This window comes from Salmo trutta, chromosome 19 (assembly GCF_901001165.1).
Source record: "Salmo trutta chromosome 19, fSalTru1.1, whole genome shotgun sequence".
NCBI lineage: Eukaryota > Metazoa > Chordata > Actinopteri > Salmoniformes > Salmonidae > Salmo > Salmo trutta.
Genome location: NC_042975.1, coordinates 33014934 through 33042019, shown reverse-complemented (window position 1 = coordinate 33042019; position 27086 = coordinate 33014934). Strand labels below are relative to the sequence as shown.

General features: G+C 45.0%; 1 protein-coding gene across 4 annotated transcripts in view; it reads left to right on the top strand.

The window, feature by feature from the left end:
- The window catches only part of nrip1b (nuclear receptor interacting protein 1b), an 88369-nt gene that overhangs the window by 58927 nt on the left and 2356 nt on the right, over nt 1–27086 (top strand). For 2 of the 4 annotated variants that reach the window (XM_029700529.1, XM_029700528.1), the window contains one exon: nt 6802–13370. The exons of 1 other annotated variant lie outside the window; for it this stretch is intronic. In XM_029700529.1, the coding sequence (XP_029556389.1) occupies nt 7167–10910 (3744 nt within the window). In that variant the 5' untranslated portion in view covers nt 6802–7166 and the 3' untranslated portion in view covers nt 10911–13370. Of the gene's footprint in view, nt 1–3451; nt 3580–6801; nt 13371–27086 lie in introns of those variants that run through there. One more of the 4 variants, XM_029700530.1, reaches the window with a different exon arrangement.

The window sequence follows — 27086 nt, the reverse complement described above, 5'->3', positions numbered from 1 at the left end:
GTAATAGTAATACACACGCCTGTATCGCCTGTGCTGCTCCTGAAAGCAGATAGGGGGGTCTGGGCTTTAAGGATTAGACTTAGAGGACAGGCTCCATTTATTAAGGTCATTTATTTGTTCACAGTGCAACATGCACGCTCATTTACAGCATACTAGGGCTGCGTGATAGGGCCAGAGGATTTTAGGCTTGACTCTGACCTTGACTTTAACCCATCAAAATATTATAATCAACTGGAAATTAAGAAGTAATACAGGGTTATAAGGCCCATGAAGTGGAAAGTATAACAAATTGAAATCTAAAATAATAGGAGGACAAACCTGACAGTGAAGTAAGTAGTTATATTTGTAGAACATTGCATAGGAATCGAAATCCTCTTTTGTAGACTCTACTCTTGTGCTTGACCAGTGATTTGCATTTGCATAGTTATTTGCTGAATTCCAGCATTCACTTCCAGCATTTTAATTAATTTCTTAATTTCCTGCACTAATGTATCGTTTACATACTGTCAAATCAAATCAAATCAAATTAGTCACATGCGCCGAATACAACTTACAGTGAAATGCTTACTTACGAGCCCCTAACCAACAATGCAGTTTAAAAAAATATGGATGTGAATAAGAAATAAAAGTAACAAGTAATTAAAGAGCAGCAGTAAAATAACAATAGCGAGACTATATGGGGGGGTACCGGTACAGAGTCAATGTGCAGGGGCACAGGTAAGTTGAGGTAATATGTACATGTAGGTAGAGTTATTAAAGTGACTATGCATATGTGATAACAACAGAGAGTAGCAGCGGTGTAAAAGAGGGGGGAGGCATGCAAATAGTCTGGGTAGCAATTTGATGAGGTGTTCAGGAGTCTTATGGCTTGGGAGTAGAAACTGTTTAGAAGCCTCTTGGACCTAGACTTGGCGCTCAGGTACTGCTTGCCGTGAGGTAGGAGAGAGAACAGTCTGTGACTAGGGTGGCTGGAGTCTTTGACAATTTTTAGGGCCTTCCTCTGACACCGCCTGGTATAGAGGTCCTGTATGGCAGGAAGCTTGGCGCCGGTGATGTACTGGGCCGTTCGCACTGCCATCTGTAGTGCCTTGCAGTCAGAGGCCAAGCACTTGCCATACCAGGCAGTGATGCAAGCCATCAGGATGCTCTCGATGGTGCAGCTGTAAAACCTATAGAAGATCTGAGGACCCATGCCAAATATTTTCAGTCTCCTGAGGGGGAATAGGTTTTGTCGTGCCCTCTTCACAACTGTCTTGGTGTGCTTGGACCATGTTAGTTTGTTGGTGATGTGGACGCCAAGGAACTTGTAGCTCTCAACCTGCTCCACTACAGCCCCGTCGTGCTCGGTCCTCCTTTTCCTGTAGTCCACAATCATCTCCTTTGTCTTGGTCACGTTGAGGGAGAGGTTGTTGTCCTTGCACCACACGGTCAGGTCTCTGACCTCCTCCCTATAGGCTGTCTCATCGTTGTCGGTGATCAGGCCTACCACTGTTGTGTCATCGGCAAACTTAATGATGGTGTTGGAGTTATGCCTGGCCGTGCAGTCATGAGTGAACAGGGAGAACAGGAGGGGACTGAGCACGCACCCCTGAGGGGCCCCTGTGTTGAGGATCAGCGTGGCAGATGTGTTGTTACCTACCCTTACCACCTGGGGCGACCTGTCATGAAGTCCAGGATGCAGTTGCGGAGAGAGAGGTTTAGTCCCAGGGTCCTTAGCTTATTGATGAGCTTGAGGGCACTCTGGTGTTGAACGCTGAGCTATAGTCAATGAATAGCATTCTCACATAAGTGTTCATTTTGTCCAGGTGGGAAAGGGCAGTGTGGGGTGCAGTAGAGATTGCATCATCTGTGGATCTGTTTGGGCGGTATGCAAATTGGAGTGGGTCTAGAGTTTCTGGGATAATGATGTTGATGTGAGCTATGACCAGCCTTTCAAAGCACTTCATGGCTACAGACGTGAGTGCTATGGGTCGGTAGTCATTTAGGCAGGTTACCTTAGTGTTCTTAGGCACAGGCACTATGGTGGTCTGCTTATAACATGTTGGTATTACAGACTCGGACATGGAGAGGTTAAAAATGTCAGTGAAAACACTTGCCAGTTGGTCAGCGCATGCTCGCAGTACACGTCCTGGTAATCCGTCTGGCCCTGCGGCCTTGTGAATGTTGACCTGTTTAAAGGTCTTACTCACATCGGCTGCGGAGAGCAGTTTTCCGGAACAGCTGGTGCTCTCATGCATGTTTCAGTGTTATTTTCCTCGAAGTGAGCATAGAAGTAGTTTAGCTCGTCTGGTAGGGTCGTGTTACTGGGCAGCTTGCAGCTGTGCCTCCCTTTGTAGTCTGTAATGGTTTGCAAGCCCTGCCACATCCGACGAACGTCAGAGCCGGTGTAGTACGATTCGATCTTAGTCCTGTATTGACACTTTGCTTGTTTGATGGTTCGTCGGAGGGCATAGCGGGATTTCTTATACGTTTCCTGGTTAGAGTCCCGCTCGTTGAAAGCGGCAGCTCTACCCTTTAGCTCAGTGCGGATGCTGCCTGTAATCCATGGCTTCTGGTTGGGGTATATACGTATGGTCACTGTGGGAACGAAGTCATCGATGCACTTATTGATGAAGCCAATGACCGATATACTCCTCAATGCCATCGGAGGAATCCCGGAACATGTTCCAGTCTGTGCTAGCAAAACAGTCCTGTAGCTTAGCATCTTCATCTGACCACTTTTTCATTGATCTAGTCTTTGGTGCTTTCTGCTTAAATTTTTGCTTGTAAGCAGGAATCAAGAGGAATTATGGTCAGAATTATGGTCAGATTTGCCAAATGGAGGGCAAGGGAGAGCTTTGTATGCGTCTCTGTGTGTGAAGTAAAGGTGGTCCAGAGTTGTTTTTCCCTCTGGTTGCACATTTAACATGCTGATAGAAATTTGATAAAACGGATTTAAGTTTCCCTGCATTAAAGTCCCCGGCTACTAGGACCACCGCCTCTGGGTAAGCGTTTTCTTGTTTTCTTATGGCGGAATACAGCTCATTCATTGCTGTCTTAGTGCCAGCCTCTGACTGTAGTGGTATGTAAACAGCTATGAAAAATATAGATGAAAACTCTCTAGGTAGATAGTGTGGTTTACAGCTTATCATGAGATACAATAGCTCGAGACTTCCTTAGATATCGTGCACCAGCTGTTATTTACAAAAATACATAGTCCGCTGCCCCTTGTCTTACCAGACGCCGCTGTTCTATCCTGCCGGTACAGCGTATAACCAGCCAGCTGTATGCTGATAGTCACGACTCCGTGAAGCATAAGATATTACAGTTTTCAATGTCACGTTCGTAGTTTAATCATGCGCGTAGGTCATCAATTTTATTCTCCAAAGATTGCACGTTTGCTAGCAGAATGGAAGGAAGTGGGGGTTTATTCGATCGCCTACGAATTCTCAGAAGGCAGCCCACCCTCCGGCCCCTTTTTCTCCTCCTCCTCTTCACGCAAATCACGGGGATCTGGGCCTGTTCCCGAGAAAGCAGTATATCGTTTGCGTCAGGCTCGTCAGACTCAATTAAGGAAAAAAAGGATTCTGCCAGTCCGTGGTGAGTAATCGCAGTCCTGATGTCCAGAAGTTATTTTCTGTCACACTTTTCTTTTGTCTTAGTGTGCCTCTATTTCGTCAAAAAATGTTTCCTCTACAGAATAATTATTGTCCTCTTTGACTGTGCATTTTTGACTTCAATTGCAGTTCTTCTCTATTTGGCAAGGTTGCCCTACCGAAGTTTTTGACTGGCACTAGCAAGTTAGTCAAGGAGCCAGGGCTGCTGTATAGAAGCACGGTTTCGACTGCTCCTACAGTCTTGCCTCGTTACTGCAGTTTTAACTGACGCCCTCCAGAAAGACAATTTCCATAGACGGCCACATACAGAAGTCAGATTAGACCATTCCTAATAACACACTTTAGTCATCACCTTTGTGCACAAAACATCTATTGAATTATTCAAATAATTGTCGCTGAAGCCAATTTTTTTTCCATCACTCACAGCCGAAGATATTAAAATGATATATTCATCCAATGTCTGGCATGTTTTTGGATGGTAGTGTGCATGTGAAGTTGGGCCCTGTAAACCGGATGCAACCCGGATATACACGTCCATGAATCAGCATATGCGAACGTGAGTAAATTACGTTGAAAACAATGGTCATACATCTTGGACACAGTCTCTAGTTCTTATTATACCTCAGTTAAGTTAGCTAGCCGTTCTAAGCTGTTAGCAGTATCTTACTAACGATAAAAACGGATGATTGCCATAATGTTTTCGAGTCTTTACTGAATTATTTAATGTAACAAATCAAACATTAAAACACCGTTATAGAAAGTAAAGTAAAAATCCAAACCAGTCCGTGAATGAATACCGGTATATCGTTTTTTACAGTTTACTGCCCACCCCTAGAGCACACGCTTTCTCTTGCTGCTGCCACTGAAATTCCAGGGCTTTTTGACCTCAGCTCTGTCATGGCTGCTGTCAAGGGCCCTGTCCTTCATAAAGTCCCAGCTAACCCTGCCTATCCACAAACAGGACAGGGCCACTACCTACACTTAGATTTACAATTTTTATACTTTCCACTTTATGGGCCTTATAACCCTATATTACATCTTTCTAGTTGATTAAAATATTTTGATGGTTTAAAGCTAAGGTCAGAGTCAAGCCTAAAATACAGTGTCACCAGCAGAGACTAGGTTCTGTTTTGAGTAAATTCCAGTTCATTTTTTCCATGGTCTCGTTCTTGAACCCAATGTTATGACACACACAGGTCACTAGCTAAGTGACTAAACAATATTGATGGTAAACATTTGTTTACGTGTTTACTGCCCCTTCCAAACACTACGTTCCTTTTTTAATTGAGTTAAGCCCTTGGGTCGGCCAGCACGGCGGGAAAATAGCCCTAATCCTGCCATCTAAGATTAGCAGGACAGCAGACGTCAGCTTGTCCGTTGCTCCAGTCCAGGCTGAGGTGACCAGGTTGGCTTTTGTTGTTGTTGTCAGATTTGGGTCAGCTTAAATCTGGCCTTGAACTGTATTCGACACTGATGGGCCAACCTCAATTAAGTCATTTCTTATCTTGGCCAGATGTGGTCCTTCTAAACCTTGAGTTACGGGCTGGGGGTGGGATGGCTCATCAAGAAGGCTTTGACTCAGACAACTTGAAATGACACACTTCTTATTCCTTTTCGTGTTCCATCCCAGTATTTCATCGCAGGCTCTCAGTTCGGCTATCTGATCAACTGTAATCCCACAACTATTCCTTGCTCATTTTTAAGGTGCCACTTTGGTGGCCTTTACGGTCGTGCCAACCTGTGGGACCATCCCAGAAGATGGATTTCACTCAGGTTATAGACAGCCTACTGTATTGTGGTTGTCAGCCCTGGCTGCTTCATTCCACATATTATTATATAGGTTAGACTGACTGCATCATTACTGACCTCCAGTCATCGTAATGGGCTATACTGTCCTGTACCAATGTTGGTCTGCATCATCACTGACCTCCATAATTAAGGGATAAGGCTAAATCCTATCTGTCCATTCGTTGCTGCATCATCACTGACCTCCAGTCATCATAATGAAGGGCTGTCCTGTCGCGTTGGCCCTGTAGGTCCACTCACGCCAAAGGTGGAACAGGCAGGCCGCTTCAGGGAGAGACTTTGGGGGTCAATCAGGCAGCTGAGGTGAGGTGGCGTTGGAAAATCTCTGTATTAATTAACCTTTATGGGCTGAGCCCTGACTATGGGACGTGTCCCGTAACCACAGAGACCAGCATGACAGGGTTCATACCGCTGGTCTCTCAGGGCCACTGTCATGGCAACCGGCAACGGCGGTCAGTTGCCTGAGTGTCAGTGTCTTGCCCTCCTGACCATGGCACAGCCACAATGTGACAGGTGCACCGGATCCACACACACACACACACATACACACAGACACACACACATTTGGCAGATCAACCGAGCCATATTCTGTCTCTTCTCTGTGGAGGCCAATGTCAGTACTGAGGGAACCTGTGCTGCCGTTGCACATAATAACCAGGCTCATGTCAAGTCAATGCAGTTCTGGTTTTTAGAATACCTTCAGGGCTTTTTTTAAAATGTCACTGACACTAAGAATGGAAGTGCGGGGTCTATATATTGTCCAGACAGGGATCAACTGGGGCAGGAGAGGGATCTAGCTGGGCAGGTGGTGATAATGCCAGAGCTCTCTATAGGCACCAGGGCAGCCAGGACTGTGCCCAGGTGGGAGAGCATTCAGTCATTATACCCTCTGTGTGGGGGGGGGGGGGGGGGGGGGGGTGCTGTGTGAGAACGGAGACATGATAGTGTGAGATGCTCAAGTGCAGGAGGAGTGGTAGTAGGGAGGGAGGGGGATAATCCACTGAAATGACAAACTGCATAAGAAATGATGCACAACTTTCACAGGCCCTTCACTCTTGAACGACAGCGCAGAGACATCGCCACGAGGGGTTTACGGCTTGTAGACCTGAATGTTTTCGAGGTGGTGGGCTTGAATTTCCCATTTGAATAAATTCAGACCCTAATCTACATTTGTCATCGTCGGTTCGGTTGAAAGAAAAAAGAAATGTGTGCAGTCAAACTGAAATGTTGCTAAGTAACACGGATGGTGGACAAGGTGTTGAAATTAATGTGATGTAGTGCTGCCGTGCTGCAAATCCCTGCTTCTCATGCTGTTTCTCCTCTCTCTTTCTCTCTCTCTCTCTCTCTCTCTCTCTCTCTCTCTCTCTCTCTCTCTCTCTCTCTCTCTCTGCTCCCATAGGTCCCCGTCTGAGATCAATCTCGCTGACTCCTCACTCCTCGCCACTCACTGAATAAGCCTATACCGGGCATTCTGGGAGCATCCGGTGTTCACAGGCACACAGGAATGGCAGCGAGGGCCGGATGAGAGCCCCCAAATGGCTCCCGTCATGGCCACAGTTTCTGTGTATTAGTGGCTTTTTCCACTGTGGATAAGGGATGACTTTACATTGAGCGCATGGATTCCAGTATCTGTAAAGACTAGAACCTGCCCATGTGCATACTTACTTCTTATCAATATCTGAAAGTACAGTACCTGATGACCTAGTGGACCTTGTTATTCCCAGTAGCAGTGCTGAACCATACCAGGGGATCCTAGTATTGAACATGACTCATGGGGAGGAGCCTGGCCCTGAGACACACACGGATTCAGCTGTTCTAACTTATCTGGAAGGTTTACTGATGCATCCCGTGGCGTCTGGGCCTGGGGCCACGGCAACCCGGAGATCAGAGGCTGCCCGAGGGCACGGCAACCAGGTGGAGCAGGTCAACAAGATGGCCCGGCCCTTCCAGCTGCCCAGCCACGGCCCCGCCATCGTCACTGTTCAGAAGGCCGGGAACGGCCCTGCCCTGCACCATGGGGTCTCCCAGAACCTGAAGAAGGCCCGGCTACTCCGCTCAGGGGCCTGGAATGAGCCTGGAGCCCAGAGGCTGAGCTCCCCCCCTGTGGAGCTGCCCAGCCAGGGGGGTGGAGGAGGCCTGCAAAATGGGGCCTTGGAGGGCTCTCCTCACGCTGGGGAGAGCACCCTGCTGGCCTCCCTGCTCCAGTCCTTCAGCTCCAGACTGCAGAATGTAGCCATGTCGCAGCAGTCCACCAAACCCCCCAGCGAGCGCTCCCCACCCACCGAGCCCCCTCCTGCTGCAGACAAGGAGCGGCTCCCCTGCTACGGCATGGCCTCCAGCCGCCTCAAGGGCCTGATGAGGAAGAGCAAGATGCAGAACCACAGTAGCACGCCTTACAGCCGGCAAGGACACGGCCACAGCCAGGACAGGCCCTCTGAGTCCCCCTGCTCGGTACAGAGCAGCACCCCTCCTTCTACCCCTACTGCTGCTGCTGCTTCCACTGATGCTCAGTCCTGTGCAGAACGGCTCAAGGCTGTGGCCAACCTGGTAAAGATCCGCTCCAGCCCCGCCCCCTCGCCCAAGCCCAGTGTGGCCTGCAGTCAGTTGGCCCTGCTGCTGTCCAGTGAGGCCCACCTGCAGCAGTACAGTAGGGAGCATGCACTCAAGGTCCAGCACTCGGGCCACTCGGCCAGCGAGAGACTGGCCGCCATGGCAACGCAGCAGACCCAGGACAAGAGGCCGCCCAGTGTGGGAGAGGCTCCACCCACCAGCACCAGCACCACCGTTGCCCCAGACGCGCTAAGCTCCTTAACTGCCCAAAACAGGACAGCGACCACAACACTCCCCCGACTGGCACTAAACTCCAGCTCAAGGCAGCGGAGCCCCTCCTCCCTGCTGCCAGCCCACAGTTCACCCTGCCCCACCCCTCTTCCTCTGCCCCTCACCCCCCACACCGACACCCAGACCCAACCCCAAACCCCCACTACTGAGAAACGTGGCTTTGACTCGCGCCCCGCCAGGCCCCCCCAGACCTGTAGCAGCCTGCTCCTGCTGCTCCTCAACAACCACAACAACCAGAAGCAGCTGACTAAGAACGGGCACCTGGAGGACGACTGTGGGGTCCTGCCCCCTAGCCGCGGCTCCTCAGTCACCTCCGACAGCGAGTGCTCCGTCCAGGAGAAGAGCCTGGCCAAGAGAGAGGAGAGCTGCAGCGACGCAGAGAGCTCCTACTCCAGCTGTTCTCCCATTGACCTCTCTATGAGGAGCAGGGCCAGCACCAGAGCCCCAGAGACCAGGCCTAAAGCCACCTCCCCCTCCACCTCTGCTTCCTACTCTTCCTCTTCTACTGCTTTCTCCTCCTCCTCTTCCTCCTCCTTAGACAAACTCACTGAGTCCCTGCTAAACAAGTGGAAGCCAGATCCCTCCGGTCCGAAGGTCCCCCAGGTTAAGAAGGAGATTGAAATGAGCCCAGACCTTAAGTCCCACCCCAGGGTCACTCTCATGCAGCTCCTTCTGGAGCGCAAGAATAACGACAAGGTAAACAAAATTGTGGTTAATCCAGATTTGCAGCATGATGCAACCCTGTCCAGTCTGTCACGGGGCCCACTTAAATCACTGGCCCCCTGGGAGGAAGTAAGGACACAGAGCCCTCTGGACAGATCAGGCCTTCCATTGTACTCTCTCAGCCGAGACCCCAGCAGCACCCCATCCCCCTACCCCTCTCCCCATGTCCAGTCCAGCCCTCTGGATCTATGTAAGTCTAAACCCTTCCCTGCTGAGAAAGCTGCAGATGAGCCGGCGTTCAGTGCCAGTAAACTGTTACAGAACCTGGCCCAGTGCGGCACTGCCTCGCCCTCCCCACCCATGGTTCCCAGCAAAGTACCCAGACGGGAGCTGGAGGTGGGTGGTGGCAGGCCTGTGGCTCTGCTGGAGAGGCTCAATGCCCCCATCCAGAGGAACACAACAACTACCCCCCTCTCAGACAGGCCCTCGGGCAGCGGCACACCATCGTTCGGTCGCCGGGGGGAGGTGTCACCCACCTCGTCCCAGATCGAGAACCTTTTGGAGCGTCGCACAGTACTGCAGCTCCTGCTGGGAGCGAGCTCCTCCTCTGCCTCCTCCGTGGCCTCAGCCACCCACAGAGACAGAGACAGGTCTGGTGGGAGGTGCAGTGTGGAGACGGCAGCGGGGAGCTGCTATGAGAAGCCCCCTGGCACTGTCATCTGTGACAGATCCAAGGGGCCCTCGGCAGCAGAATTCAAGGTTAAAACTGAACCGGGGGAAGAGGTCCTAGGCCTGTTGTCCTCTACAGTGTGTCAGGATGTGACGAGCAGAAAGAGACGGGGAGGAGGGGGAGGAGGGTATGACGACAGGCACAGCCCGCTCTCTGAACCCCAGCAGGACCTAAAAAAAGAGCCCCGGCCCACAGAGGTCATTGCTAAATATGGCCTCCTCAGCCAGCTCCTAAAACAGCAGAGCGCTACCTACTACACCAGCGCTACACAGCCACACACAGATCGCCGGCCCAGCCCTGTCCCTGTGAAGGAGGAGCAGAGAGACTACCACCACCAGGGGCCCAGCCCTAAAAAGAGACGGCTCTGCTCAGAGCTGGCTATGAGCCTGAACAATGGCAGCCCTCAGAGAGCCGTGGTGGACATTGGAAGCAGCCACAGCCATAGCAGCCTGGTCCATAGCCAGATACAGGAGGAGCCTGATTACCACAGGGGCCTCAGGAGCCCTAATGAGGAGGCCCCAGCCAGGAGCCCCAGCAGTGAAGCTCTCCTCCCTAGGGAGAGCCGGGGCTTCAATGTGCTCAAACAACTGCTCCTGTCTGACAATTGTCTGAAGGAGCTGTCCCAGCAGCCCCGGGGAGTCCCTAGCCCCTCTGTCCCCTCTGTGCTGCAGACCAACGGTAAAGCCAACGGGAGCGTCCTCAACCTCAATCAGTCAGGCTACAATCAACACGACCTCCTCAACCTGCCTACCCTGCCCTGGCACCACCCCCATAGCTCCCTCAACTCAGGGCCACCCAGCCACCTCAGACCCCTACCCACCCCCCAGACAGGGGACATCAGTCAACGCTCCCCCTGGGGGCGACACACAGCCCCCCCACCCCGTCAGGACTCGCCCAAACGGTACCCCACCCCGGTGAAACGGGAGCCGGAGAGCCCGGTGCAGTGGGCAGGTCGAGACCAGGAGGAGGAGGGCTGTGACTTGAGCCCAGACTCCCCCCGGCTCACCCGCTCCAACCCCATCCTGTACTACATGCTGCAAAAGGGTAGCGCTCAGCTGAGGAGGGAGGGGAGGGACCAGGCGGAGGGGACCCAGGGGTCAGGGCCAGGGGGAGTGAAGGTGAAGGAGGAGCCAGGTAATGATGGCCATGATGCCTATGAACACAAACTGAGCTCTGCCACCACCACCCAGCACTCCTCCCTGTCCCCTCCCTACAATAACAACAAGCACAGCCACAAAAACGACAGGCTGAGCGACTCATCTGACAAATGGTAGTTTTAATGACTTTCATTAACTAAAACATAAAAAATTGCCAAATTCATTTGTAGTTAGATGAGAAGAAATAACAACAAGGAATGCAAGAGTGAGGATTTTGAATGAAAAGAACCGAGCAAATGAATTCAAGGCATTCTTTTCATTACTGTATCATAATTATCGATGGCTCGGTTTACGGAATGGGTGGTACGATATAGCTCTACTTCAACAGAATGTCAAATCACTTGCACCAAAATTAGGTCATTGTCAAATTTGAACATGCCCACTGGTGATTTCCATACAGTATGTATTTCACATTCTTAACTGAATGAAGAAAGCACCTTTCAAAGAAGTTGTCTGGTTTTACTCCAATGATTTGTGTCTGTATTGCACACATATCACTATTCTGTGTCCTCTTTGTTGGCACCTGTAAAACATTGATCAAGAACATTTCCAGCTACCTTTATTATTGATGACTCCAAAAATCACTGCATCTTTATTTATTTTCCCAACAGGAAGTTTTCAGATAGACAGAGAGCATACATTTTTGATCAAACCCTAAATATAGTCATACCAGGGCAAGCACAGCAGTACATTAAAACATACACGATAGAGACATGTTTAAAGGAACATCCTGTGAACAATGTTCATAATCAAATCTACTAAAGGTACCTACAGTTCAGTTCTGTTAGAGGGCTCTGTATTGGTTGCTCCTGCACCTTCTCCTCAAGACTGATTTCATTCTATGATCATCAGTGAGTCGACTATGTCGACTGACAGACAGGGCTCATGTGGTCACAACGCATTGCATTTTGCTTTGATATGTAATGAACTTGTTGGGGCTACGTTTTGACAGTGCAGATGCGGGGTGACGTCTTAATAGATGGTAATACAACTGGTAATACAGCTATTACTGAATAGTAGTAGTAGAGGTTATTTAAAAAACCTTTGACGAGCCTACCTGTGGGACAGTGAGTTGTGGGTGGCAGTAGTAGTTGTATACCAGTGGAGGCTGCTAAGGGGAAGACGGCTCATAGTAATGGCTGGAAAGGCGCAAATGGAATGGGATCAAACACATGGAAACCATGTGTTTGATGTTGTTGATGCCTTTCCACATATTCCTTTCCAGCCATTACCACGTGCCCGTCCTCCCCAATTAAGGTGCCACCAACCTCCTGTGTTGTATACAGGTTCTGGGCAACAGTTAAAATACTGCAGCATCTGCATAACTATTAGTTCCAAATGAATTCAAAATGAATGGTTTTGAAATATAAATGCATATTCTGAAATTTTAAAAATGCAGTCTAATTTGATATTGTACCCCTGAGTTTGCACTGTCAAAGTTGAGCTGTTGGTGTCCTTAAAAATAATATGTTTATGGCATGTAATGAAAAAATGTCAGTGTTGTTATCCATTGAGAATTTGACAGTTTGTAAAGCTTATCTTGTGTTTCTTGATTCTCGTGCTTTATAGACACCTTTTACTTTCTTGGCGGTTTCTTAGCTCATATTAAAATGTCAAAAGAATTGCATGGAAATAAAGAGGAAACCACAGGTACATTTTAAAGCAGCTGGATATGACGTGAACCTGTCACCCAATAATCATTCAGACATTGTTGGTGTCTTGAGGGCTTATCTGATCTCTAGCTCGTTATTTGGATTGTACTGTATTTGATCAGTTTCTGGTTTCAGTTTCCCACACTGCTGTCATCCATTTAGTCTTACATGTGATCTTTTTTAATACATATACATATGAAGTACATATTCAGTACGTTTCTTCTATTATTAATAGATTTTCACAATGGTTAAATATATTTGTGTAAATAGTACTTTCATTATGAAAGATAACTATTTTGTATTGGTGAAGAAAAATATATTACCCTAGTTTTTAATGCCCGGAAAAATGTAAATATGAATTCTATGCGTAATAGTGTACATACATACAAATGACAGAGGATGCTATGCCCATTTTTTGGTTGGTTTGTTCTTTGCATGTGTCTCTATGTGGTAAAATGATAATCTATCCTGCGCTGTGTTGTGTAATAGTGTCTGACTCTCCTCACTGCTGCCTGTTGCATGCAGACGCATGGGAACTACCTGTGTATCCCTACTGGTGATGGGGTAAAATGTCAAGTCTTAAAATAGGTATTTTTATCACAGAGAGAGAGACGGTCATTTAGAACATGAACAGTCCCTAAATAACCACAGACTGTTGAGAAAGTGGAGAAAACGTGTGAAAATAAACGTGCATTGAATATTTTAGTGATTTTATTTTCTGTTACTGGTTCATGACAGAGCGGAGGTATGAAGTACAATCATAGACCTACTGGCATTGTGCATCTGAAACATACATTTGTAGCAAAACGAAAGTGTTTCATTTTTCCATGTGACAACCTGAAACATTATTTCATTTTTTATGTTTGCATTTTTTTGGGTGTTCATTTGCACTGATATCTCCAAAATAAAGTACTAAAATGCTTGACTGAGTTATGCTCCTGTTTCATTTATGATATTCACCTTGCCTAACTATAATAACTTATTATATTACTACGGTATTTGATATGATTGATTTCGTTGTTTATTCCATAAATTGGTCTATATTCCCGTACACATATTGTCAGTGTGAGTCAGTTGCTGTTCAGCTTCCTCATACACGGTGCATTCTAAGCCCTGAGGACGTCATCTATAACTTTGACTCTGAGTTCTCTGTTGGTCACTTCTCTGCCAGATCTTAACAAAGGCAGGAAAGGCATTAACTTCTTGAGGCTACCTGGGACGTTAGCGTGCCACCTGTGGCGCACCCTATCAACAGCAGGTGCATTTCAAGAGCGGCAAATTTGAAACCAAATAAATGTACAAATTCAAATTTCTCAAACATACAACTAACTTACAGCCTTTGAAAGATAAACATCTTCTTAATCTAACCACGTTTACCGATTTCAAAAAGGTTTTACGGGGAAAGCATAAAGTTAGGTTATGTTAGGAGAGTACATTGACAATAGCTGTGTGCAATGCATTGTCGATTCAAAGACATGCCTCACCAAAACCATACAATCAGCTAAAATTATGCACTAACCTTTTACAATCTCCATCAGATGACACTCCTAGGACATTTTGTTAGACAATGCATGCATTTTTAGTTCTATCAAGTTCATATTTATATCTAAAAACAGTGTTTTACTATGGCGTTGATGTTCAGGAAATCGTTTCCCTCCAATACCGGCAGTCAAGTCATGACGACAAAATAATTAATTAATATTAGAAAACATTGCTAAAATATTATATTGTCATTCAAAGAATTATAGATTTACATCTCTTGAACGCAATGGACTTGTCAGATTTTAAATTAACCTTACTGGGAAATCACACTTTGCAATAATCTGAGCACTGCGCCAGAAAAATACGCATCGCGATACAGACTAACCGCCATGTTGGAGGAATCTAAAATCGAAAATACTATATAAATAATCCATTACCTTTGATTCTCTTCATCAGATGTCACTTCCAAAGAGTCCCAGGTCCATAACGAATGTATTTTTGTTCAAAAAAGCTCATCATTTATGTCGAAAAACCTCCGTGTTGTAGCGCATGATCTAAGCCAGCCGGACTTCACTTCACTTCAAGAACGGAAAAAATATATTTCCGTTCGTTCAAACATGTCAAACGTTGTATCGCATAAATCATTAGGGCCTTTTTTAACCAGAACATGAATAAAATTCAAGGCGGACCATTGGGTTTTCTTTTAAAACGTTTCGGAATGAGAGTACCCACCATCAAATCGCGCGCCAGGGTGAATGATGGACCATCACGTTCCATGGCTCTTATTCGGTCAGATCTCACTGTAGAACACTCAAAACACTTTGTAAAGGCTGGGGACATCTTGTGGAAGCAATAGGAAGTGCCAGAATATAATTCACCCCCTTTGTTTTTCAATGGCATAGGCTCAAAGTCAATTCAACACATCAGGTATCCACTTCCTGTCAGAATCTGTCTCAGGGTTTTGCCTGCCAAATGAGTTCTGTTATACTCACAGACACCATTCAAACAGTTTTTGAAACTTTAGGGTGTTTTCTATCCATATATAATAAGTATATGCATATTGTAGTTACTGGGTAGGTGTAGGAGGCATTTAAAAATGGGCACATATTTTTTCAAAAATTCTCAATACTGCCCCCTAGCCCAAACAGGTTAAAAGGAAGGAGGACAGGAGTGGAGGTCAGTAGATGTGCCCTGGATGCATGCACCATGGTATACCCTTTGAAGCTGAATCCACATCACATCTCTCCCTCAGACTAAAATAGATCACATTATATTATCGCCATAAAACACCTGAAGTCCTGTTTTCAGACATCCTGATGATCCCTTTTATGAAGCAACAGCTCTGCTCAGGGACAGAAAACACCCTGTACTTAGAGAGGAAGAGAAAGAGGAGAGGGGCTTTTTAAAGGTGAAAGGAAGTTCAACCCAAACTTTCTGAATGTTGTGGGTGAACAGTCGGGGTTTTGTCCGTCTGCAGACAGTGCACTTTTGAAATCCTGCTCGGTTCAGCAGCAGTCCTAGCCTGACTAGCTTTCCCTTTATATAATCCTCCCATGACTGGCTGCACTCTCTTTAAACTTTCAGTAGCCTTTCCCCTGGGTGAACTTCTACTTCCCAAGATCCTTATCAAGCCCTGAATGGCCAATAACCCCTCAATTTCATCCCACTGCCAAAACAGCAGTGAGCATAAAGGAGGCACAAGTTTAAACCGAGGTCAAGGTGTAAAACTTGACAATCAGTTGTTTGTCTGTGCTTCACCCTTTTATTCCCTGACCTCGACATGGGGCCAGAAGGATGCATGCAGCACAGCAGGTCACCAGTGATTCAAATTGAGTCAAACAACTTGGCATTTCTCATAGGCTAGTCAGAAGCCTCAAAAACAAGTTCCAGGCATTGGTTGTTTCAGTAGTGTATATTTGGTCAAAACTCGGTCCAGAGCATCGTTCACATGAAATTCTAAACTTTGTCAAGGATCTGCACAGCTTCCCACTACAAGAGGGTGCTTCATCTGTACAAAAGTTCACAACTGTTTTCAAACAAACACTTTTTTATTGGGATGCTGCTCATTAAAACTGTTGTTTTTATTTTTTGTATTATTTTGATTTATCAAATGGTTTTGTTTACTCACATGGGGACCATGCAGGGCCAACATGTGTCTTTGGTTGTCATAGTGATTGTTCTGATGAATCTCCCCACAGATGTTCAGTCACCCCGCTCATGCTAGTGTTTAGGGTTGTATGTTACTGGAAACTTTCGAAGTCTACCAGTAAACTAGCAGAATTTTTGTAACTTTCAAAGATTTTATGTTAATCTATCACAAGACGTCTAGTGTCCCCTTTGGGTCCTTCAGATGCTCACAGGTGTCTGTTATTATCTCTCGCCCTCTGTATCACGTGAAATATATCAAATAATCAAATAAGATGATTAAAACAAAAATTTTAATGACAAAACTGTAAAACATTATCCTAAACATAAACCATCAACTTAGTGAATACCACTTGTCTTTAATATGAGGGTTTCAGCATGAAATATGCTCTCTTTTTTTACACACTTTTATTTATTTTACTATGTCCATATGTCTATGCTGTAAATGTTTTGGGGACAAACTGGTGGTAGTTGTAAAAAAAAAAATCAATAGTTGAAGAGTTGCAGAGTTACCTGAAAATAATGTAATTGTTGATTAGATACTTTTTTCATTAATTAGGTGATTTTCTCTTGAACCGTATGGTCTATCCACTAGAAACTCATGGACAATATTTACACGGATATAAAAAATGTATACTATATGAATACGTTTTTTTAAGTATTCAAGTATAAATTACCAAAGTTACCATAGATCAGTGGTTCCCAAACTGTGGGTCGGGATCCATTTGTGTTCATTTGGCCGCAGGATGACATTGATATTTATTTTTTATATAAATTTTGGGATAGAAAAACACTTTCAGTGTAAACGTAAACTTCTAAAGTCAAATAGTAAGTAAGTAGAAAAGATAATAAACCTATACTTGCCTTTGGAAAGTATTCAGACCCCTTCACTTTTTTCCACATTTTGTTACATTACAGTCTTATTCTAAAATGGATTTAAAAAAATCCTCAGTAATCTACACATAATACCTCATAATGACAAAGTGAAAACGGGTTTTTAGGAATTTTTGCAAATGTATTAAAAATAAAATACAGAAATACCTTATTTACATAAGTATTCAGACCCTTTGCTATGAGACTCGAAATGGAGCTCAGGTGCATCCTGTTTCCATTGATCACCCTTGAGATGTTTCTACAACTTGATTGGAGTCCACCTGTGGTAAATTCAATTGATTGGACATGATTTGTTAAAGCACACACCTGTCTATATAAGGTCCTACAGTTGACAGTGCATGTCAGAGCAAAAATCAAGCCATGAGGTTGAAGGAATTGTCCGTAGAGCTCTGAGACAGGATTGTGTCGAGGCACAGATCTGGGGAAGGGTACCAAAAAATGTCTGCAGCGTTGAAGGTTCCAAAGAACACAGTGGCCTCCATCATTCTTAAATGGAAGAAGTTTAGAACCACCAAGACTCTTCCTAGAGCTGGCCACCCGGCCAAACTGAGCAATCGGGGGAAATGGCTTTGGTCAGGGAGTTGACCAAGAACCCGATGGTCTCTTTGACAGAGCTCTAGAGTTCCTCTGTGGAGATGGGAGAACCTTCCAGAAGGACAACCATCTCTGCAGCACTTCACCAATCAGGCCTTTATGGTAGAGTGGCCAGACGGAAGCCATTCCTCAGTAAAAGGCACATGACAGCCCGCTTGGAGTTTGCCAAAAGGCACCTGAAGACTCTCAGACCATGAGAAACAAGATTCTTTGGTCTGATGAAACCAAGATTGAACTCTTTGGCCTGAATGCCAAGCTTTACGTCTGGAGGAAACCTGGCACCATCCCTACGGTGAAGCATGATGGTGGCAGCATCAAGCTGTGGGGATGTTTTTTGGCGGCAAGGACTGGGAGACTAGTCAGGATCGAGGCATAGATGAACGGAGCAAAGTACAGAGAGATCCTTGATGAAAACCTGCTCCAGAGCGCTCAGGACCTCACACTGGGGCGAAGGTTCACCTTCCAACAGGACAACAACCCTAAGCACACAGACAACGCAGGAGTGGCTTCGGGACAAGTCTCTGAATGTCCTTGAGTGGCCCAGCCAGAGCCCAGACTTGAACCCAATCGCTGGAGAGACCTGAAAATAGCTGTGCAGCAACGCTCCCCATCCAACCTGACAGAGCTTGAGAGGATCTGCAGAGAATGGGAGAAACTCCCCAAATACATGTGGGCCAAGCTTGAAGCATCATACACAAGAAGACCCGTGTGGCTCAGTTGGTAGAGCATGGTGTTTGCAACGCCAAGGTTGTGGGTTTGATTCCCACGGGGGACCAGTATGGGAAAAAAAGTATGAAATATATACATTCACTACTGTAAGTTGCTCTGGATAAGAGTGTCTGCTAAATGACTAAAATGTAAGACTCAAAGCTGTAATCGCTGCCAAAGGTGCTTCAACTGAGTAAAGGGTCTGGAATACTTATGTAAATGTGATATTTCCATTTTTTGTTTTTTATAAACTTGCTAAAATTGATAAAACCCCGTTTTTGCTTTGTCATGATGAGGTATTGTGTGTAGATTGCATTTTAGAATAAGGCTGCAACGTAACAAAATGTGGAAAAAGTCAAGAGGTCTGAATACTTTCTGAATGCACTGTATTTTTCAATAATAGCACATAATCTTTGGGAATTTACAAGCAACAAAGTAAAAGCTAGACTATCAGGCCCCCATTGATTTTGTTATCATGTTTGAGCATAAGAACACAGCATTAGCCATGCCAAAATGCATAGAATTATGGACATGTGGAATTGCAGGAGATTGCAGGAGATTAGCTTTGAAACGGCAACATTTTCGCTACGCTGCAAAGATTTAAAAAAAATATATTGTGTATGTTTTTTTAGAGCCCTACACAGGCATTCATTTTAAGCCTGAGCCCCACCCATGCCGGCAACGTTCAGGCCCTACCCTACCCAGGCCCGATTGCGTCTGCCAAATTTAAGGCTCGGCATTGCCCGAAATATTTTTCTCCGTTAGTAAATCCATTAGCTGCTCTCTGTCTGTCACTCGCCCCTGGGTGCAGCTCGCTGTGCATGTGCTCTGCTCATGGCATCTCTGATTCTGTGAGTATCCATAGAAACAGCTCCGCTTGAGCTGCTCTGCTCAATGAAGAGACAGGGAGAGAGCAGTTAGCTGTCAGCTACTTTTCTTCACTCATCTCCGATAAAACTCAAGGAACATTATTTTCTGTGAGATAATCTCTCCTGTTTTATATTTGATGAGGATGAAGCACTTCTGACACCATGTTGTGATCTTAGTCAGATATGACTGTACTGTGCAGCAGAGCACAAGCAACTGGCTCAGCTTCAAAATGTTATTGATCAATTTAGTGATACCCGAGCCCTACACTAGTTCTTTTTTATTTTTTTAAACAGGCCCTACCCGGCCCTAACCCGATGTATAGTGTCTGGCCCGTTGGGCTCGGGTCGGGTAACAGAGCTCTGTTTTTCACCGCTCAACCCTTATGGTGGGTTACCCCACTATAAGGGTGGGTCACGAAGCCAAAAGGTTTGGGAACCCCGGCCATAGATTACCTGTTTTATTACCAAAATTACAGAAGATTCCTGTAATTTTGGTAAATTACTGTTAGCTTTGCAGCTCTACTAGTGTTTGAACTTTGAGCACATGGTTTGACCTCCCATGTTATGTACACACAGCAATTAACATTTTATGTGTCATGTGACATCATTTAGACCAAGGGTGTCAGGTGCTCCTCCTGATGAGAAGTTTACAATTAGAATTAAATAAGTAAAAAAAAGAGTAAGCATAAGAAACCTTAAAATTAAAACGTTTAACGTTTTCTCTTTTATAAACAATACAAAACATACACACACAAACGACAACATCATACGAACATCAACTACGTCACAGCTGCCCAGACCCACTAGCACACACTCCCCATCTCCAGCGTCCACATCACTTTCCGCAACATGGCCTGAAACTGCACCATTTTGTTTCTCTCCATGGCCCACACACTTTCAATATTTAAATAATAAATCTTTAGATTGTTCCATTGTGTTAATGATGGCGGATTGATTGGTTTCCATGTTTTTAGTATACTTTTTTTCAAGATGAGTGATAAGAGAATTGTCCAACCCATCGGGTATGTCACTACACCCCCATATGTCATGTCTTGAAATATGCAGACAGGCGGATTAAAAGTACATTTACAATGTAATACTTCTGACAGCAAACTTCCGGACTTTATAGCATTCCCAGAAGGCCCATTCCCAGTATTATTGAGCAATTATTAGTTTTACGCTTAAGACATTACTCTGCCATTTGTGAATTTTGTCTCTTCTATAATAAATAGAATTTTTTTAATTTGATATCTTTTAAATTATATGGTTTTAATACTTCAATGAATGGATGTAGTTGGAAAGTAAAACTTGAAGTGAACCAACATAAATAATAATACAAAAAGTAGAATCAAATAACTGGGCGAGGAAAATCCTGTTCATTTTGCTGCGCTAACCAGTTTCCCCAATGGGGCCTTGGCTTTTGAAGATGTACCTCTTGTGAAGTCTGGAGCCTTAAACGCCAAAGGTCATGACCTCTGAACCTCCCCTCGGCCTGACAGCCCTCTGTTTCTAGGCAGCCGAGGATCATGTGTTGCCCTGCAGCTGTGAGCCGGCCCCCCCTCCACTTTATGACCCCGTTTTTCAAAGGGCCTCTGTAAATATGACAACTGGCAGCATGATTTCAGTTCTTTCTTTTAATCACACCTGATAGCCTTTTGACCTTCTCTGCTCCCCAGGCCTCTCTGTGGGGGCGCATAAACGTTTGGGTAATTACTTAATGTCATAAATGAGTAATTATCTTGATGTGTGGAGTGGAGCTTTAAGATGAGTTCCGTGATTATTGTGATAGTGGAGCAGACTGAACATCTAATGGTCTATTAGTACTACTGGATAAATACTATGTTTACTAAGACAGTCTGTTTACTGTGTCAATGAAACCAGTCTCAAAGACACACAGAGTTAACATTTGTTCATTATTGATGAGGTTAAAAATAACAAATTTTGTATAGCCTGCATATTGATGGTCAAGTGAATACATGTAAACTGAGTGAGTGAAATATGAACGATCCCTAAGAGCAGTCAGAGCCTCAGTGCAGCAGCCTACCTGCCTGTCCGTTTCAGGGATCTTGGCTGACATTGAAATGGTATGTCTGACATCTGCAGTGTCAGACAAGCACAAGGGTAAATGTTTTACAAACTGGGTGGGGAGAGCTAGTGGTGTCACTCTCCTGTCTGCTAATGTCTTCCTCACAGGAAAGTACTCAAATCGAATTATTTCCTCAACCAAACCCTTTACTGCTATTTATGCTCTCCGGGGTGAGTATATTCCTAAAAAAAGCACTCAATAACATCTAAAGATTGTTTATGCTAGGTAATCCACAATTATACTAACCAAATTGTAAAGTTCAAAATTGTCCAGAACGGAAACTGCACAGTGCTTGATTGTGGCTATGTGTCTCCATTATTCTAATGAAACACTTATAAAAAAGTAAGATTACATTGATTTGACCTATTTAACCTCCCCTTTCAATTCTCAAAGCATTCTCTAAGCATTTTCAAGGAAACGGTTTTCTTGTAACTGGCTGTGTAGTTCAACCACATATGACAACACTGTGCCGATCTATGGGCTCATGAACTTCACAAATAAACATTTCTCAAACACCCTAGTCGAATGAGAAAGGGCGGTTCAGTGTCAGCCGGTCTTGCTGAGACCAGATTGAGATGTGAATTTTGTGCAGGTGTCCAAGGGCCATTCAGGGGAAACATGTAAAATGTAACTCTGTTGTTGGGGTTGAGGGGAGGGACAGAGCCTCAACTTTATTTACTGCATCTGGTATTCAGAGGGGATTTTGATTCATCTCCATCACACATAGCTCGCATATTTATAGGTTATTGTTGAACTGTAAAGATGTGCAGTCAGAGACAACTGTGTGGGACATTGGAGGATAGGAGAACACACTGATATACGTGATTCAAATCAAATCACATTTTATTTGTCACATGCGCAGAAGTAGACCTTACCGTGAAATGCTTACTTACAAGCCCTTAACCAACAATACAGTTTTAAGAAAATAGAGTTAAGAAAATATTTACTAAATAAACTATAGCAAAAAAAAAACACATTTAAAAAAAGTAACAATAAAATTACAATAATGAGGCTGTATACAGGGGGTATCAGTACCGAATTAATGTGCAGGGGTACAGGTTAGTCAAGGTAATTTGTACATGTACGAGGTGTAAAGTGACTTTGCATATATAATAAACAGCGAGTAGCAGCAGTGTAATAACAAGGGGGGGGTCAATTCAAGTCGTCCAGGTGGCCATTTGATTAATTATTCAGCTGTCTTATGGCATGGGGGTAAAAGCTGTTAAGGAACCTTTTTGACCCAGCCTTGGCACTCCGGTATCACTTGCTATGCGGTAGCAGAGAGAACAGTCTATGACTTGGGTGACTGGGTCTTTGACACTTTTTGGGGGCTTCCTCTGACACCACCTAGTATATACAGTGGCAAGAAAAAGTATGTGAACCCTTTGGAATTACCTGGATTTCTGCATAAATTGGTCATAAAATTAGATCTGATCTTCATCTAAGTCACAACAAAAGACAAACATAGTCAGCTTAAACTAGGCCAGGCTCTGAGGCTTAGCAAAGCAGCCCCAAACCATGATGCTCCCTCCACCATACTTTATAGTTGGGATGAGATTTTGATGTTGGTGTGCCGTGCCTTTTTTTTCTTCACACATAGTGTTGTGTGTTCCTTCCAAACAACTCAACTTTAGTTTAATTTGTCCGCAGAATATTTTGCCAGTAGCGCTGTGGAACATCCAGGTGCTCTTTTGTGAACTTCAGACGTGCAGCAAGGGTTTTTTTGGACAACAGTGGCTTCTTCCGTGGTGTCCTCCCATGAACCCCATTCTTGTTTAGTGTTTTACACATCGTAGACTCGTCAACAGAGATGTTAGCATGTTCCAGAGATTTCTGTAAGTCTTTAGCTGACACTCTAGGATTCTTATTAACCTCATTGAACATTCTGTAGTGTGCTCTTGCAGTCATCTTTGCAGGACGGCCACAGTAGCATCAGTGCTGAACTTTCTCCATTTATAGACAATTTGTCTTACCATGGACTGATGAACATCAACGCTTTTAGAGATACTTTTGAAACCATTTCCAGCTTTATGCAAGTCAACAATTCTTAATTGTTGATCTTCTGAGATCTCTTTTGTTCGAGGCATGGTTCACATCAGGCAATGCTTCTTGTGAATAGTGAACTCAAATGTTGTGAGTGTTTTTTATAGGGCAGGGCAGCTCTAACCAACATCTCCAATCTCATCTCATTGATTGGACTCCAGATTAGCTGACTCCTGACTCCAATTAGATTTGGGAAAAGTCATGAGCCTAGGGGTTCACATATTTTTTCCAACACACTGTAAATGTTTAAATTATATATTCAAAAAAACAATAATTGGTGTGTTATTAGTTTAAGCACACTGTGTTTGTCAACTGTTGTGACAAAGACGAAGATCAGATCACATTTTATGACCAATTTATGCAGAAATCCTAGTAATTCCAAAGGGTTCACATTATTTTTCTTGCCACTGTAGGACCTGGATGGCAGGAAGCTTGGCACCAGTGATGTACTGGGCTGTACGCACTATCCTCTGTAGCGCCTTACGGTCAGATCCCGAGCAGTTGCCATACCAGGCGGTGATGCAACCGGTCAGGATGCTCTTGATGGTGCAGCTGTAGAACGTTTTGAAGATCTGACCCATGCCAAATAATTTCAGTCTCCTGATGGGGACAAGGCGTTGTCGTGCCCTCTTCACGACTTTCTTGGTGTGCTTAGACCATGATAGTTTGTTGGTGATGTGGACACAAAGGAACTTGAAACTCTCCACCCACTCCACTACAGCCCCATCGATGTGAATGTGGGCGTGTTCGGACCTCATTTCCTGTAGTCTATGTTCATCTCCTTTGTCTTGCTCACGTTGAGGGAGAAGTTGTTGTCCTGGCACCACAATGCCAGGTCTCTGACCTCCTCCCTATATGCTGTCGCATTGTTGTCAGTGATCAGGCCTACCACTGTTGTGTCGTCTGCCAACTTAATGATGGTGTTGGAGTCGTGCTTGGCCACGGAGTCATGGGTGAACAGGGAGTACATGAGAGGACTAAGCACACACCCCTGAGGGGCCCTCATATTGAGAATCAGCATGGCAGATGTGTTGTTGCCTACCCTTACCACCTGAGGGCAGCCCGTCAGGAAGTCCAGGATCCAGTTGCAGAGGGAGGTGTTTAGTCCTAGGGTCCTTAGCTTAGTGATGAGCTTTGTGGGCACTATGGTGTTGAACGCTGAGCTGTAGTCAATGAACAGCATTCTCACATTGGTGTTCCTTTTGTCCAGGTGGGAAAGGGCAGTGTGGAGTGTGACTTAGATTGTGTCAGCTGTGGATCTGTTGGGGCGGTATGCGAATTGGAGTGGGTCTAGGATTTCCGGGATGATGATGTTGAAGTGATCCATGACCATCCTTTCAAATCACTTCATGGCTACAGGGCGGTAATCATTTAGGCAGGTTACCTTCGCTTTCTTGGGCACAGGGACTATGGTGGTCTGCTTGAGACATGTAGGTATTCCAGACTGGGTCAGGGAGAGGTTGAAAATGTCAGTGAAGACACTTGCCAGCGGCCTTGTGAATGTTGACCTGTTTAATTAAAGGTCTAGCTCACATCGGCTACAGAGAGCGTGTTCACACAGTCATCCGGGACAGCTGGCGCTCTCATGCATGTTTCAGTGTTGCTTGCCTCGAAGCGAAGGTAAAAGGCATTTCGCTCGTCTGGTAGACTTGCATCACTGGGCAGCTCGCGGCTGGGTTTCCCTTTGTAGTCCCTAATAGTTTTCAAGCCCTGCCACATCCGACGAGCATCAGAGCCGGTGTAGTAGAATTCAATCTTAGTCCTGTATTGACGCTTTGCCTGTTTGATGAATCATCTGAGGGCATAGCAAGATTTCTAATAAGCGTCCGGATGAGTGTCCCACTCCTTAAAGGCTGCAGCTCTAGCCTTTAGCTCGGTTGCTGTAATCCATGGCTTCTGGTTTGGATGTGTACGTACGGTCACTGTGGGGACAACGTTGTCAATGCACTTATTGATGAAGCCTGTGACTGAGGTGGTGTACTCCTCAAAGCCATTGGATGAATCCTGGAACATATTCCAGTCTGATGAGCAAAACAGTCCTGTAGCGTAGCATCCGCATCATCTGACCACTTCCATATTTGAGCGAGTCACTGGTACTTCCTGCTTTAGTTTTTGCTTGTAAGCAGGAATAAAGAGGATGGAATTATGGCCAGATATTCCAAATGGAGGGCAATGGAGAGCTTTGTATGCATCTCTGTGTGTGGTGTAAAGGTGTTAGAGTTTCTTTTCCTCTGGTTGCACATGTGACATGCTGGTATAAATTAAGAAAAACAGATTTAAGTTTGACTTCATTAAAGTCCCCGGCCACTAGGAGCGCCGCTTCTGGATGAGCATTTTCTTGTTTGCTTATGGCCTTATACAGTTGGTTGAGTGCGGTCTTAGTGCCAGTGTCGGTTTGTGCTGGTAAATAGATGGCTACGAGAAATATAGATGAAAACTCTCTTGGTAGATAGTGTGGTCGACAGCTTATCAGGAGGTACTCTACCTCAGGCGAGCAATACCTCGAGACTAACATAATATTCAGAAAACAATGTTCCGTTCATTTCATAGAAAAGTGCCTGAAAGTAAAAATATAAATAACACTGAAAAATACCAACACAGGATATCATTCATGAAAAACATAAACTGTAGTTTGTTACATTGAGTGGGAGTAAGTGAAGGTTTCAACAAACAGTCTAAATCTGGTAGTTGCAAGTTTTGTAGGATTTTACAGGACATAAACCTCAGCTGTGTCCTTTATCCAAACCCAGATAGCTTTAACTAGTTAATTCATTCTGTTGTCATAAAATCAATACTCACCTTGATCTCAGATCTCAATAAATGTGGAGAGGGTAAGGGGAATGTCAACTCTGAAGAGATCTTTCTTGCCAGCTAAGCTCTGTCATTTTCGTCAGTCCTACTCCCCGTTCTATTTTTATTTAACCTTTATTTAACTAGGCAAGTCAGTTAAGAACAAATTCTTATTGTACAATGGCGGCCTACCCCGGCCAAACCCTCCCCTAACCCAGACGATACTGGGCCAATTGTGTGCCGCCCTTTGGGACACCCGATCATGGCCGGTTTTGATACAGCCTGGGATCAAACCAGGGTCTGTAGTGACGCCTCTAGCACTGAGATGCAGTGCCTTAGACTGCAGCGCCAATTGGGAGCCTATATTTTGATGAGAAATTCACTGTTATGTCAATAAAAATGTGCAGGGAATAACATAAATGAAAGGAGGTGTGCAGTTTAGTATCTCTGTTACACAATAGTAGCAGACTGTCAGACTGAGGCTGACTTCCAGTATGTTTTTTGCAAAAGTTGAAGTAAACCAGCTAGCCATAGCCTACAACATGGAATCTTTGGAATACCATGAACTTGGTCAGGTATTCCATTTGTTTTATAATACAGTAATTTAATTGATATTTGCCACTGTACTGTGGCTTGCGAAAGTATTCACCCCCCTTGGCATTTTTCCTACTTTGTTGCCTTACAACCTGGAATGAAAATTTATTTTTGGGGGGTTTTATCATTTGATTTACACAACATGCCTACTACTTTTACGATGCAAAATATTTTTTCTTGTGAAATAAACAAGAAATAAGACAACAAAACAGAAAACTTGAGCGTGCATAACTACTCACCCCCCCAAAGTCAATACTGTGTGGAGCCACCTTTTGCAGCAATTACAGCTGCAAGTCTCTTGGGCTATGTCTCTATAAGCTTGGCACATCTAGCCACTGGGATTTTTGCCCATTCTTCAAGTCAAAACTGCTCCAGCTCCTTCAAGTTGGATGGGTTCTTTAAGTCATACCACAGATTCTCAATTGGATTGAGGTCT